Raw genomic sequence first — 13,867 nt, 5'->3', positions numbered from 1 at the left:
GGAAAAACTTAACAAAAAAAGTATTAAACCTTAGAAAAAAATATTTTGATGTGTGCAGTTTGTCAGTGACATTCTAAAGTTGCAGGTTATTTTTTTATTTATTTATTTTTTTTGTATACGAACTGCTAAAATGTTACGCTGTGACAATTAATATGTACAACCCTGACTGAGAAAGCAACTAGGACACTGATAAAAGGTAAATAAAAACAGACTTTTAGAGGTGTTGGTAGGTGGATTTTGTTATGTTTGGACTAACTGTCCATCTGTTTCCAGTCTTTGTGCTCAGCCAACCAGCTGCTGCTGGTGGTAGCTTCATATTTAGCACAGAGACATGAGAGGAAAATCAATCTTCTCATCTAACTCAGCAACAAAGTACATAAGCACATTTTCCTATCATATTTATATTTATTTATTTATTTTTATTTTAAGTTCATAACACACAAATACATACATCAAACAACAACAGCCACAACACAAAAATGAGAAACAAACAAACAAACAAACAAACAAACAAAAAAACCCAGACACCTACAAAAATTAATAGACTATCTCCATATAGATAGAAATGATGATGTCCTATATTATGGTTGTAGACGTGTACACATGTAAACATGCACAAAACATTCTAATAATAATAATGATGATAAAAAATAAAAATAAAAAAACTCTCAAACTAGAGCAGGGGCAAAAACTATCCTGCCAGAGAGCTGAGGTGTTCGATAATGGGACCCCAGATACACTCAGATACAACAGATGGAATACTTGTATTCCTACGAAGCCTCTCAAGATGTATCCCTGAGACCATTTCTCTGAGCCATCTAGAGAAGCTAGGAGGGTCAGTAGCCTTCCAATCATTAAGTATTAACTTTTTTGCCACCAATGTGCCAAATCTGATGGTCTCCTGCATAGAGCGTGGAAGTGAGAAAAAGGCTTCGGAGCAACCAAGCAAAACAAAAACTACATCAGGTTCCAGCCATATATCATAAACATACAATACCATGAAAAAATGTGTTGCCAAAAAGGAAAAATCTTAGAGCAGAACCAAAACAAGTGACCCAGAGTCCCTATTTCTTGGTTGCATCTGTGACAGGTGCAACCAAGAAATAGTGACCCAGAGTCCCTATTTCTTGGTTGCACCTGTCACAGATATTAGAAACATCAGGATACATTTTGCTCAACTTTTCTTTGGAGTAATGTAATCTATGCATGATTTTATATTGGATCAGCTGCAACCTGGCATTGATTGAACCCGAGAGAATCCTTTCCATCCCCTCCCTCCACACCAAGATCTGCCTCCCATGCAGACTTGATGTAGTTTGTTGATATTACTGACAATTTAGAAAACAGTGATACAAATTTTGAAACAAGGTGTTTAAATCCTGCATTTTGTTTCATTACGGCAAAAAAGGAGTGCTCCGTGCTAGGGTTTACGTAGTTCTTTACATTTTCTTTAACAAAATGCCTAACTTGTAAATAACTAAAAAGTGGGCTTGAGAAAGGGAAAAGCTCTCCTTCAGCTCATTACACGATGCTAAATGGTTGTTAATGTACAAGTCTGAGAAGTATACCCCCATATAAAAGGCATAATTATAGATTCCTAAATGTTAAACTGTTCCTTTTAAACATTTTAAAGTCTCGACAGCAACAGTTTTCATTTGCTCATTATCTCAGGAAATCTCTGGACGAGGCTGGCAGAGAGGTGTGGCTGTCCAATGGCACCTACTGGAAGCAACGCAAAGACCCAGGCTTTGCCAACACTGAAAACCTGGAGCTGTGGTAGAACATGGCAACTAGCTCAGTGCTGAGGAATAACACCAGCCATGTGCTAAACACTTGGTAACGTGATGAAGAGGAATAAGATGCCCCTCACTTAGTAAAAATGATGAATTGTAACCATGTTAGTCCCATAGTCTATGCATAGATATACTGTAGTGACTCATCAAAACAGATCCAGAGGTCTACTGCTTCCATCATTGCAAGCATGTATAGAGTGGTGTTTAAAGGTACACATGAACCTCTCATTGGGTTGTTTGTGCCATGTAGAGGTGAGGTGCCACTATGGAGCACATGAAGACTGAATCTGATGAAGCCGGATGTCCATCCAGCCTTCGGCCTACCTCTTACCATGATGGAGACCTTAAATATAATCAATCATGATTCAAAAGCAAATCTTAACTTGAAATCTGTTTTTTTAACTCTTTATCGCAGCCCTTGAGAAAATTGTTTTTGTCACAATTGAGGGCTTTTTCTGTATGTAAAGTGTTTTGTATCATATTGTTGGGGTACATGTCAGATAATCTTTTGTTAGTTTTAACATGTTAATATAAATATATTTAGTAAGTTTAATTTTTATGACAGTTGTGATGGGTTGAGAAGTCGTTCCAGAAGCTTTCTTCCAGCTGAGGGATCCAGAACACATATCGGGCTAATCTGGTCCTTGTTGGGGTGTATTACAGGTGAACTGGTGCTGTCCTGCTCTCTTGCTCAGTGGGTCTTACTGTATAAACTTGTGTCCATTTGTAAGGTCGGTGTGTATTTTAATTTTGACACACGGGTGATGAAAAGTTTTGTAAGCCAATCCTTCTTCCTCTCTTGCCGGTATGATTTGTTGATGTTCAAAATGAGCTGACAGATGAGGATTGTGGACCTGGACCTTCACACTCTCAGTTGATGCAATGAAGTATTTTTATTGATGTTTCAACAATGGATTTTAGTAAGGAAAAGAGACTACTGTTAAAACCCTGTGAAATGTTTTTTCTTAATGGTTTTGTTTCAAATAAAAACTTCCATAATCAGTGATGTTTTGCCTCCTTTACAACAGATTCCATAATAGGTTTGCAGACAAGAGCACTAGATTCTACTCAAAACGTTCCTGACTTTGACCTCATACAATTTAAAGTGGTTTCAATCTATGTGCTGTACAGGAGGAGAAACCATTAAGGACACTGTACCTATATCACCAAATTCTGTGTGAATATGATCCCATAAACATCCCAAACACAGAAAATACAGGCAGAAAGTGCAGCATAATACTATACACACAACTGAATACAAATGTGGGGCACCCAGTGGCTCACCTGGTACGGTAACCACCCAGTGTACAAAGGCTTGGCTCAGTAGCTGTGGGTTAAATTCCATGCAGGTTTTTGTTTATGAACCGCTAAAATCATACACCTGGACAATTAAAATGTAAAACGATGATTCAGAAAAAAGCTGGGACACTAAAAAAATAAAAACAAAGCAATTATTTGCAAATCTTTTCGACTTTACTGGACACAGCACAAAGACAAGTTATTTAATGTTCAAATTGATAAACTTTATAAGTTTTTATAACTAACACACAGAATCTGATGCCTGCAACACATTCCATAAAAGCTGGGATAGGGGCATGTTTACCACCGTGTGACATCACCTTTTCTTTTTCTTTTTTTTTTGTGATCAATTTTTTATTTTATTTTATTTCATTTGATTTCATCCAAACCCCTTACCCCCACCCTTGTCCTGAGGGCAACATTAATTATGGACAATTACAGGGAAAAAATAAATAAATTAATAAATAAAAAAATAAATAACAAAACAAAACACATAAAAAAATCACCTTTTCTTTTAACAACACTCAGTAAAGTCCTGTTTCCATCAAGCAGTCCTGTACGGTTCAGTTCAGCTTGGTATGCTTTCTTTTCTGTTTCCACTGTGAAAGGTTGTGGATGGTACCAATGGAACTGTCAGCTGAGGTTTAAAGAGCTGGGTTGATAAATTACATTTAAAAAAATCTAAATGTCTTTCGAGTAACAGCGTCCCGGACAATCCATCAAGTACACTTAACAGTTCTCGTGGGAATTTTTTTCAGTGTATTATTCAGACTAACAAGAACATTGTTTCCGAAAAAAGATGCATTGCTTTTTAATTTCTACCCTGAAACTGACTTTAACTGATACAATGTGCAAATCTGCTCTGCACGTTAATGTTAGTAAATCCGTTTTTTTTTCTATAATATGTTACAGTTAAAAGTGATGTAATAATTTGTTTAAAAGCCATTTTCTTATATGCATTGGTTTTGAGCCTATAGTTGCATATAAGCCACTACAGTGGACCCTGGTATGTCATGACACACACTGCCTCCCAGTGGCCAGGTGTTGTAAGTGCAACACAAATCTCTCAACCCAAGATGGCCGACGGAATGCAACACGTTATGAAACCTAGAAACATCTTGACAAGATTTCCAAAATATGACCATCTAAGGAGTAATAGGCTACAGTTGTAAACATGTCCAATTATTGATTTTATGTTGGGAGGAAATTTCAATAATTCATCTGCAGTGACTTTTTTTAAGCTGTAATTGAATTAATTTATGTTATTACTGTGTAACTTCAAGTTTTTGTAACAAAAGCAATATTTTGACAGTACCACACAGCTCAACAGGGGGAGGTGTGTGGGAGGACTGAAAAGTCAAGAGCCATGAGCTGAACAAGGGACTGAAGGAGGGTGGGTACAGGAGGGAGGAGTAGACAGAGGGAGGGGAGAGGCTGAGGAGTCAGGACCAAGGTTTAATGCTTTTGCACTGCATTGAACAGTATTAGAATATATTAAAAAATAAGTGAACACACGAGTTTCACGGCATTAAAAAAACAATGTATAGTTTCACATATTAAAAAAACACCTTGAAAAATGTGTGTTTAACAAAATGGAATTCAAATTCCTCTTTTTTATGCCTAAAGAGAAATAAAAATACTAAGGAACAAACATTGACTGAGGTATTCATAATTCATGCATGAAAGGGTTGTGGACAAATTCAGTGTTTTCTTTTTCCTGACATTTGTGCAATGTTCTCTGAGCTCTTGTTTTAACTGCGTACTTTTCTAATGCAGGATGAGGCTGTTTATCACAATGCTTTTATCCTGCGACATTTAAAAAAAAAAAAAGTTTGTATCTTAAACAATTATTTAAACTTCAAATATAATAATTTCATTTAGTTTCTAGTTCATTTAGTTAAGAAATACGGATATAAAGGCCCACTGTATTTTTTTCCCTTTAGAGTTATCTTACACCTCATAAATAGGGGTCCATGAACGGCTCCCGGCGGGCGTATTTCTGCCTTGATGGTGCGCCGTGACCGGCTCTGGGTCAGCTGGGAAAGGCTTGAGGTGAAGCAGGCTCACAGCTTATGTGTTTGCCACTTTCTTTTTCATTTTAATCCACACCATGATCTTTTCCTAACCTTAACCAAGTGGTTTTTGTGCCTAAACCTAACCAGACCTTAACCACAGGGCATCATGATGATTTCGGAACAATGGGCTGTCGGACCAATGGGCAGTTCCCCATAAATAGGACCTCATGGGCCCTCTATGAAGTTTTGGCGACCCCTAGGTTGAGAACCAATGCAGGAGATAAACAGTATTTGGATGGCATGATTCATGCCTGTATTACACTGCACCTGCCTGAAAACAGCGTTATTCCAGAGATAGATACAACGTGGATTCTACAGTCGCAGTCTGATTGGCTGATGCTGGATCTGCATAACAATATCTGCACATGGGCTGTCTCTGCTCTGTATACGCTGAGCTAATCAGGGCTGCTAAAATAGCATCACAAATTAATCTGCAGTTATATTTTGGATTTATCTTTTGTCCATAAAATATCTGAAAAAAAAAAAACCATTAGTCTTGTTATGTCAGACCAAACGTAGCTGGAACCATGAGAACTTTTTTTTTTTTTTTGTAAAATTAGACTATTGATTATCAAAACTGATAATGTATTTATACGTTAGGATCATTCACCAAAACAGCAGATTCAACAAGTGAAATAGCCGTGTCTTCTCTGCAAAGGACGGCACAGACACTGACAGACATGTTTTTTTTTTTTAAAAAAAACGGTTTATTTATGTTTGATTTATTTAGGAGTAGAAGGGTAAGACAGCATAAGTTAGACTGTACATTGATAGCTTGTCTATCTGAAAATAGAAAAAGTGGGAGAAATGTTTTATCTGAATTACTTGATATGAGGACAACAAACTGCTTGAGTGGCATTATTAAAAAAAACAACCTAAAACAGTATAAATCCTTTGTTAACATGATTGGACAGTAGAGACAGAGCTTGGAAAAGGAGGCACTAAACATCAGTATATTTGGCAGATCATTGCAGATTTTTTCCTGACATGACTACTCATCATTTCTATAAGACACTGGCATTAAGAGAATTATCAGTCAGTGAGATCATGATTATTTTTAACACAATACCAAGTCATGGCTGTGGAGCAGTGCTGTTGCATAGTTGAGACTATGTAAGGTGTCACTGGTGTCCTCTCACAGGTATTTACAACCAAACACATCAGAAAAGGCTTTTCACTATTTTCAGCCAGAACACATTTGTAACGGTACTGTCAGATTTACAGAACACACAGGAGAGGCGGCGTACAAAACCAGATTACAGAAATGTTAGAAGGCAAAGTCAAAGGCAGAGTCAGGTTCATGCTCAACACGGAGCTTTGGGAGCAGAATTCAAACAAGGCCTCCTGGTTATAAAGAGTTCTTCCCTGTTCCCTCATGAGAAAAAAGTGATCACCTTCAGGTCCCAGGGTGTGACGGCACATGCCCCTGTGGGATCTGGTGACAAATCCATGTGGGAGCTGGAAGGCAGATGGTGAACATGTGACTGCACTGACTCAGATACAAAACACTAAGTGTCACCCATCACAAAGTCTGGACCGTAGTCCAACAGGACAGGGAAGACATACTGAGCACCCAGGGGACAACTGAGAGGAATTTGTCTGGGATGTTAGGCTGAAGAGTTAAGGCAGAGATTTCATTTGGTCTAGAATCTTATTATGCTTCAAACTAAGCACTTCCACCACTGGTCTGTCTTTGCAAGAGAAATTATAGGGCTACGTGAAAATTAAGAAGTAGGGGTTTGAAGTTGTGACTTTTTCCTTATAAATCAGAGTTTAACTCAGAATGTTTTTATCGACACTCAAATGAACACTTAACAGACTTTTGTAACTTTCAAACACATCTCCCAGTCTACATCAGTGATTAGAGCTGGCTCAGGTGTTACTTTGCTCCCATGATAGCAGGTGGTCTCTGTCAAAGGATGGCCTTTAACATCAGACCTGATGGGATCCTTGGCTAGCTCCATTCACTGAAGTACACTGCGAGCTCCAAAATGCTTGCAAGTCATCCCCTCCAGGAGCTGTGATCACAACAACTAACGCCAATTCAACAAATCCCCATGCAGTCTTCACAACCATACAATTTTGTCAAATCAACGCAACTTTTCTGCAAATTTGACCAATCGTTGCAGTTTCAGTCCCCCGCACATCAGCAAAGTTACTTCTTTGTTTGTGGTATTGAAGATGACATGAGAAACTCAAACACCTCACATTTACCAACAAAAATCACTGTGTAAGACCGTACAAGGCAATTCCCTGATGTTCTGCACAAAAGCAGGGTAAACTGTGTAAATGTGGTGGTGGAAAACAAACAAGTCACTGGGTGACAAACACTTTTCTACCGCAAAACACACCTGGAGATGGCTGAAACATGTTGACAACAGAAAAGAGACATCACTATGACAAAGGCTGCTGAATCCTCATCTACCACGTGCTGACAGAATCAAGGTGACTTAGATTAATTATACAAAAACAACTATGTTTGCAATTTTCATTTGTTCCTGCAATTTCATTGCAAAAAATGCCTAAAAACACTGCAACACAATTTTATTAAAAAAAAAAAAAAAAAAAAAAAAAAAAAGCTGCTGTGAATTTGCCATTTTTGGCGGTAAAAAAAAATTTCCCCCAAAATTCTGTGAAAACCTCAACAGACTGTTGAGTGTACCTTTGAGCTGAGATTTTTATTCTATTTTTTTTTTTTTTTTTACACATACTGTTCCACAAGGAACTAGCTAATTCTTCTTTTTAGTTTCTAATTTTCTTTTCTCATTTCCCACGTAGCCCCATCATTTTCTGCATCCATTGGATAAGTGAAGACAGTTTAGTAAGTGCTCTGAAAAGACTTGGCTCCGTTTTGCTGCAGGCTATAACTCAAATCTGAACGCCTGAGCCTGAGTTTGGAGCCCTGATGTTAAATGACAGTGATGTGACATAACAGAGGCTCCATTAGAGAGTTGAGACAGTCTAACAGCATGTGGGACATCATCACTTGTTTGTTCAGAGATAACAAAGGCCATGTCAGGGTACTGGCTTGTTCTGCTATGACCTCACAGGGTCTGACTGTGTGTTTGAGCAACAACAGACTTTCTTCTGACCTGAAGTCAGTACATAATGTAACAGCCTGGATCCAGACTCTGCTGGGCTGCAGCTTCAGGGTGTCTGAGCAGCAGCAGACAGGACACAGTGTGTCTGTGTCTCACACACAGCTTCATCCAGATGCAGACATACTGACAGAGGAAGAATCACACCGACTGGCACCGCACACTTTGAGTTACTCACTGAGCTTTAGATAGATGCTCTTGTTGGTCAACTTCCTCTTTTCATAGTTTCGAACACACACACACACACACCAAAATAACCCATGTGCCTTCACTGCTCCATGCTAACACACATGTTGAGTGACAGTAGGCTCCTTGTTCGCCTGGGGGACAGGAAGAACTACACTGACACAGCTTTGGGACACAAATGATGTGATTTGTCTCTCAAGATTCCCCCTCCATCTCACCCAAATGCATTCACTTGTTCAAAACTAAATGCCAATTTTGAACAAATATCAGTCTTAAACAGATTCATCGAGAAGAGGAACATACATCAAATGTATGTAAACAGAAATATGAGTGCCAAAGAAGAGACAACTAATCATGCAACACTTGTTTAACTGAAGGTTGCAGTTTTACAGCTACACTGGTTTTGTGGCTTTAGTATCAGCTGACTTTGGCTGCTGGTGTATTTTGTACAAATTTTACACATTCCCCCGATGCCTATCTCATGAACTGTAGAAAAAACAAGTGACGAGCATGTTTGAACCCGTGTACTACAAAACCTGTGAACTTCACACTACATGTAACCATTTTGCAAAACATGCTGTTTGTGTTTTAGAAACATACATATTTTTTTCCTCCACTGGCTTCCTTACATTTTCACACAATATTAAAATCCATCAACAGAAAACACTTTTTGTTTAAGTAACACTACAGTTACGAGGCCAAGCAATGCAGACCTGTGACTGTGATGGATAACACAAACAAGTTTTATGAGTCTGCCAATTCATTTTTATAGCAGACAGGAACAGATGGAAAGCAAAGGATGTCTGGATCATGAGGAAAAACACTTAAAATTTGTAATGTGCATTGAAAAAGGTAACTGATGGGGTGCCCAGTACATCCTTGTCACAGCGGCCACAGGTTCAATTCCAACCTGCAGCCATGTGCTGCATGATATCACAACAAACGTGTTATATTAGGTAAGATTTTTTTTTTAGCCACTGAGCTCTTCAGCAGAAACGGATTGTAACTGTGTTACTAGTGCACAGTAAATATAAGTTCTTCTTTTAACATTGGGCTGTGTTGTTAATGAGCTAACTGGGTAACTAGTGTCTTGAATCTGTCCTGTCGTTCCTCCAGTTTCCTTTTTTGAACAATGAATACAGACTATCGCCACCCGCTGGTATGGAGAGTTATTTCTTCTCAAGCAGGCACAGAATATACCTGCTAGCTGGCTTTGTGGTGTGTTCTAAACGCTACGTTTTGGCCAAGACACAGGCGACAGGAGGTGACACCACAGCTGGCACTAGTTCTCTGTTGTCGGTTTGGTGTGTGTGTGTTTAGAGGCTTTGTAGGTTGAAGGGTGAGTGTAACTCAAGCTGTTACGGTGCCTGTGTAGACAGCTGTACTGATTAAAAACTGAGACAGAAGACTAAGAGGAGAGGCTGTAATGTGTTAGGTGTAGGCACAACAGAGAGCTGCTGGAGCGATCTGTCAGAGTGTTGGAGTGTCAGTGGTTGAGGGGTAATAGGCATGTTCAAGCTAAAACAGGGTTTGATTCAGTCTTTTCAGTGATTAGCTGCCAGAAGCAATTACAACACAACTACGAAGACAAGTAAAAAAAAAAAAAAAACACATAACTGGGCTGATGTATGCAGGATGTGTGTGTTCTCATACAAACACACTAAGTTCTTTTTGTTAAGACTGAAAACAGTAAAACCTTCCCTGTACATCTGGCTTAGAGTCTGGAAAATGTAACAGCTAAATAAAAGGCAAACTCCATTACTATTGAAATTTGCTATACATTCTCATCATCTTGATGATTACTCTTCTACGTATGCTGATGTGTTAGCATGAACCAGTGGAGCCAGTTATGTGCTGCGGCACATGGAGGACATAAGTGTTCATGGTCTGAACCCATCTGGAGGAAGAACACCTTAAGCCCAGGCCACCAGACGCCTGCTACTGTTGTGAATTAACACTATCCGAAAAGTTCAAATAAAATAAAATAACACTCATAGTCATACATACAGATCTGTGTGGGAGGTTACATCAGCTGTTAGAAAAGAGAGCGAGGTGGGTGTGAGAACTACATACTGATACATCGGACATGAGAAAAGAGTAAAGAGGAAAACGTGAACTGTACATAAGCAGTACACAAGAGTGAGATCAGCCAACAGGCACCAACTGCTCAGGTTCATTAGTGACCTTTTGTTTTAAGCTTAGGATGCACGGAAAGGAGAGACAGACAGCAGTTAGAGGTACCTTTTACAAAATAAAAATCATTCAGGACAACAAAGAAAGACCGAACCCCCCCTCACCACTTGAAGTATAATACACTTAGGGTGGTATTCCACCTGGGAGGAAGAAGAAAGTTTCCCCGCTTCCTCACCTCTGATAAAGAGAAGAAATCTACAGGCTTCCATAGGGCTTGAGTATTAGTTTGGCCATTTTCAACCTGGACCAAAGCCTCCGTCATTGTTTTGCCAAGTCTTTTATTAAGGCTACTTTCCTCAGAGTCCCTCTGAAGAAACTTTCAAATGAGACTCTGACCAACTGTCACCACAGTTCCAACATCACTACATGACGGTTAGACTCGAGGACATTTTCAAACCAAGGACAATTTTTTCCAGGTTACATCTTGTGCAGTGCCTGTACACATAACATCAAAACTCAGCCTGGTACATCTTAAATTATTGGAATTTTCTGGATCTTCATTAATCTTAAATATTTTTGGCGATAACTGATTCAGCAGAACTGAAAAGAGAAGTGTCTTGCAGCTTTGCAATGCATCTGTGATGCAAACAGACACTGGATATGTCCACAGTTTCTGTTTACTGTGAACACAGTCCCATTAAAAAATGTTCAATGGAAGCTTATCATGGATCCAGTGTACCTTGGTCATGAACATGTGTTATGTATCTGGATTATGTTATTTGAATAGGGAGAAACACATTGATTGCACATAGAAAACATGGCAAATGGAATGCTATTAATACGCCACACCACATTCAGGGTCTGTGGAGCATCAAGCATCATAGCACCGACAGTGTTTGCCCCATGGGTGACCTCCAAGATGCTCTGGCTCAGCACCAGGTGCTTTGACTCTTGTATTAAGGATGTCAACAATTAACCATTAATTTATCAGCAGAGAATTTTCTTGGCTAGTTATGCCTGTGGGTCTATAGGTTAAATTGCTACTGTTCAGTTTACTGCACTATGCATCACCCACATCTGCTGTGCAAACACTGCGCCCAAAAAAATGAAGCCGCTTACTCAGCAGGGCCACCTGGAGGGAGACTGGAGGGTGGCCACCATGTTTCCGCAGCAATGTGTTCCCCTCAGAGGGACGGAGTCACCAGCAGTCATCGCTGAATGAGGTGCACTGCTAGCTAGCTTCCACCTGACCCAGGTGGTGTGCAGTGCAGAGTGGCCAAAGAACTACTGGAGTGGGCAGGGTGGGCATTGGGAACTATGTTTCTGCATGTCGACGGGGCAAGAAATCTGGCTGTCAGCAAAGCTAGGTCTAGTTTGCATATTGAGATCCAATAATGATATAACAGAGTTGAGATAACAACCAGGCTTATTAATACCAGGTGTAAATGCAGATGTCATTATCCAGAAAACACATCACAGATCACATATTCATACCAGGCCCAAATGGGGTCATTATTTGTCTGTCCAGACCCTGCTGGTAAACTAAGGTCCCGATTGAAGATGGCCACAGTTCTGTTTTTGAAACATAAGGAGTCTTCTTTTCTGAAACAAACTGAGAAAAGACACCATGAAATCTGATTTTTGAGTGACACGTGGAAAGGCGGAGGCATGAGAGTTCTGCTTGGCTTCAAATCACAAAAAGGTGGGGTTCACAATGTGCCCTGAGAAACAGCAAAATACAATGTGTCACTATTAACCCTGCGCTAGCTACCCTTATAGCACTGTGTTAAATTTTACAAGTGGTCTATGTATCCAGTTAACTGTAACAGAGTCCATCAGCAAATCCACAAAAGTGTAAACCCCTATAAAATATAAGTTAAAGAAAATGCATAGGTACATACAGTATATTCATATATTAGAAAAAGAAACGAAATGATTAGAAAACTAAAATTAAGTGGACTTTGGAACAGGAATTCCTATTTGTGTGTGTGCGTGCGTGTGTGTGTGTGTGTGTGTGTGTGTGTGTGTGTTAGTTCCTCAGAGGAAATCCCCATAGTGATGTCATCATGACGTGCCAGTGGAGAGCAGATGTCAAACGGGACAAAACAAAAGAAGTTCTGAAAAGGAAGGCAACACCTGGCAACAGTCGCTGATGACAGCTACTCGGTTACATCAATTTAAAACAAGCCCCCCCCCTCTCCTTCCCTAGCAACAGTGGTCAGAGCAGCATAGAAGAAAAGTGTGTGGATGTGAATTAGAGCGACACTTAGGGTCAAATACCATAAGAGACGTCAGGGAGATTCACTGCAGAGTGTGGACGGGGGTAGAGAGTGGGGTTAGAGGTCATTTACAGTGGTTTGAAGGGTCAGAGAGTGGTTGGGGCTCTGAGCCAAAGGTGGCTGTTAAAAGTCACAGTGAACAAGCTCAGTAAGGCAGAGAGCAAGCGTGGGGGAATGGCGGTAGTAGTGGTGGCTTTAATATACAGTCAAAGTTCAAAAGTGAGGAGCCGGTCAAAGTCAAGGAGGGAGGATGGATGGGTAGAAGGACAATGCCCTCTCCTCTTACAGGTAAGAAAAAGGCACCTAGACACCCACTTTCCATCTGCTTCCACCCACCCCTCCACCTCCTCCTCCTCCTCCTCCTCCTCCTCTTGGTCAGTCCCCTCACTGCAGCATCAGCTGCTTGAGGTTGTCGTGCAGGATGGTGTCCTTGACGTCGCGGAACACCAGCCGGATGTTCTCAGTGTTGATGGCCGTGGTAAAGTGGTGGTACAGCGGCTTTTGCTGCTGTTCACGGCGCTTTTTGCGAAAGCATTCCACCAGGAAGCGCTGGACGTCTGCCAGGCTTGTGGGGTCGCCCGAGAACTCAGGGAAGTAGTCTTTAATGGATACCTGCTTCACCTTCTCCTCCAGCAGGTCCGTCTTGTTCAGGAACAGGATGATGGAGACATTGCAGAACACCCGGTTGTTGACGATGGTCTCGAAGATGTTGAGGGACTCGCTCAGGCGGTTTGTCTGCCGGTCCTCCATCAGCACCTGGAGGTGTTACAATGGAGATGTGTATGCTGGGGTTAAAGGTTATTGTGACAGTGTGTCTGGTATGAGCAGCAGGTATATTTAAAGAACACCTCACTATTGTTTTCAGATCGACTTGAAAAATTGGGAACTAATCCTGTAAGTTCCTGCAGTGAAGGCACTTAGTTTCCTGATTTTCCTGAGTTCCTGGGACACTTTTTTTTTCTTCATGTAATGTATATACCAAGTTAGCTTTCATGTAAAACACA

The 13,867-nt window shown here is 40.3% G+C and overlaps 2 protein-coding genes across 5 annotated transcripts in view; one reads left to right on the top strand and one right to left on the bottom strand.

Annotated features, from left to right (window-relative positions):
• The window catches only part of LOC117268967 (oxysterol-binding protein-related protein 6-like), a 31,488-nt gene extending 28,693 nt beyond the window's left edge, over positions 1-2,795 (top strand). For all 4 annotated transcript variants that reach the window (XM_033645766.2, XM_033645763.2, XM_033645765.2 and 1 more), the window contains one exon: positions 1,672-2,795. In XM_033645766.2, the coding sequence (XP_033501657.1) occupies positions 1,672-1,780 (109 nt within the window). In that variant the 3' untranslated portion in view covers positions 1,781-2,795. The remainder of the gene's footprint in view (positions 1-1,671) is intronic.
• Positions 2,796-5,850: 3,055 nt separating this feature from the next.
• Positions 5,851-13,867, bottom strand: part of gna13b (guanine nucleotide binding protein (G protein), alpha 13b) — a 32,980-nt gene continuing 24,963 nt past the window's right edge. Inside the window, exon 5 of the mRNA XM_033644584.2 lies at positions 5,851-13,619. Coding sequence (XP_033500475.1) covers positions 13,248-13,619 — 372 coding nt within the window. The 3' untranslated portion in view covers positions 5,851-13,247. The remainder of the gene's footprint in view (positions 13,620-13,867) is intronic.

Source organism: Epinephelus lanceolatus, chromosome 18, assembly GCF_041903045.1.
Source record: "Epinephelus lanceolatus isolate andai-2023 chromosome 18, ASM4190304v1, whole genome shotgun sequence".
Classification (NCBI taxonomy): Eukaryota; Metazoa; Chordata; class Actinopteri; order Perciformes; family Serranidae; genus Epinephelus; species Epinephelus lanceolatus.
The sequence above is the reverse complement of the archived record's forward strand: the minus strand, read 5'-3'. Positions and strand labels throughout refer to the sequence as shown.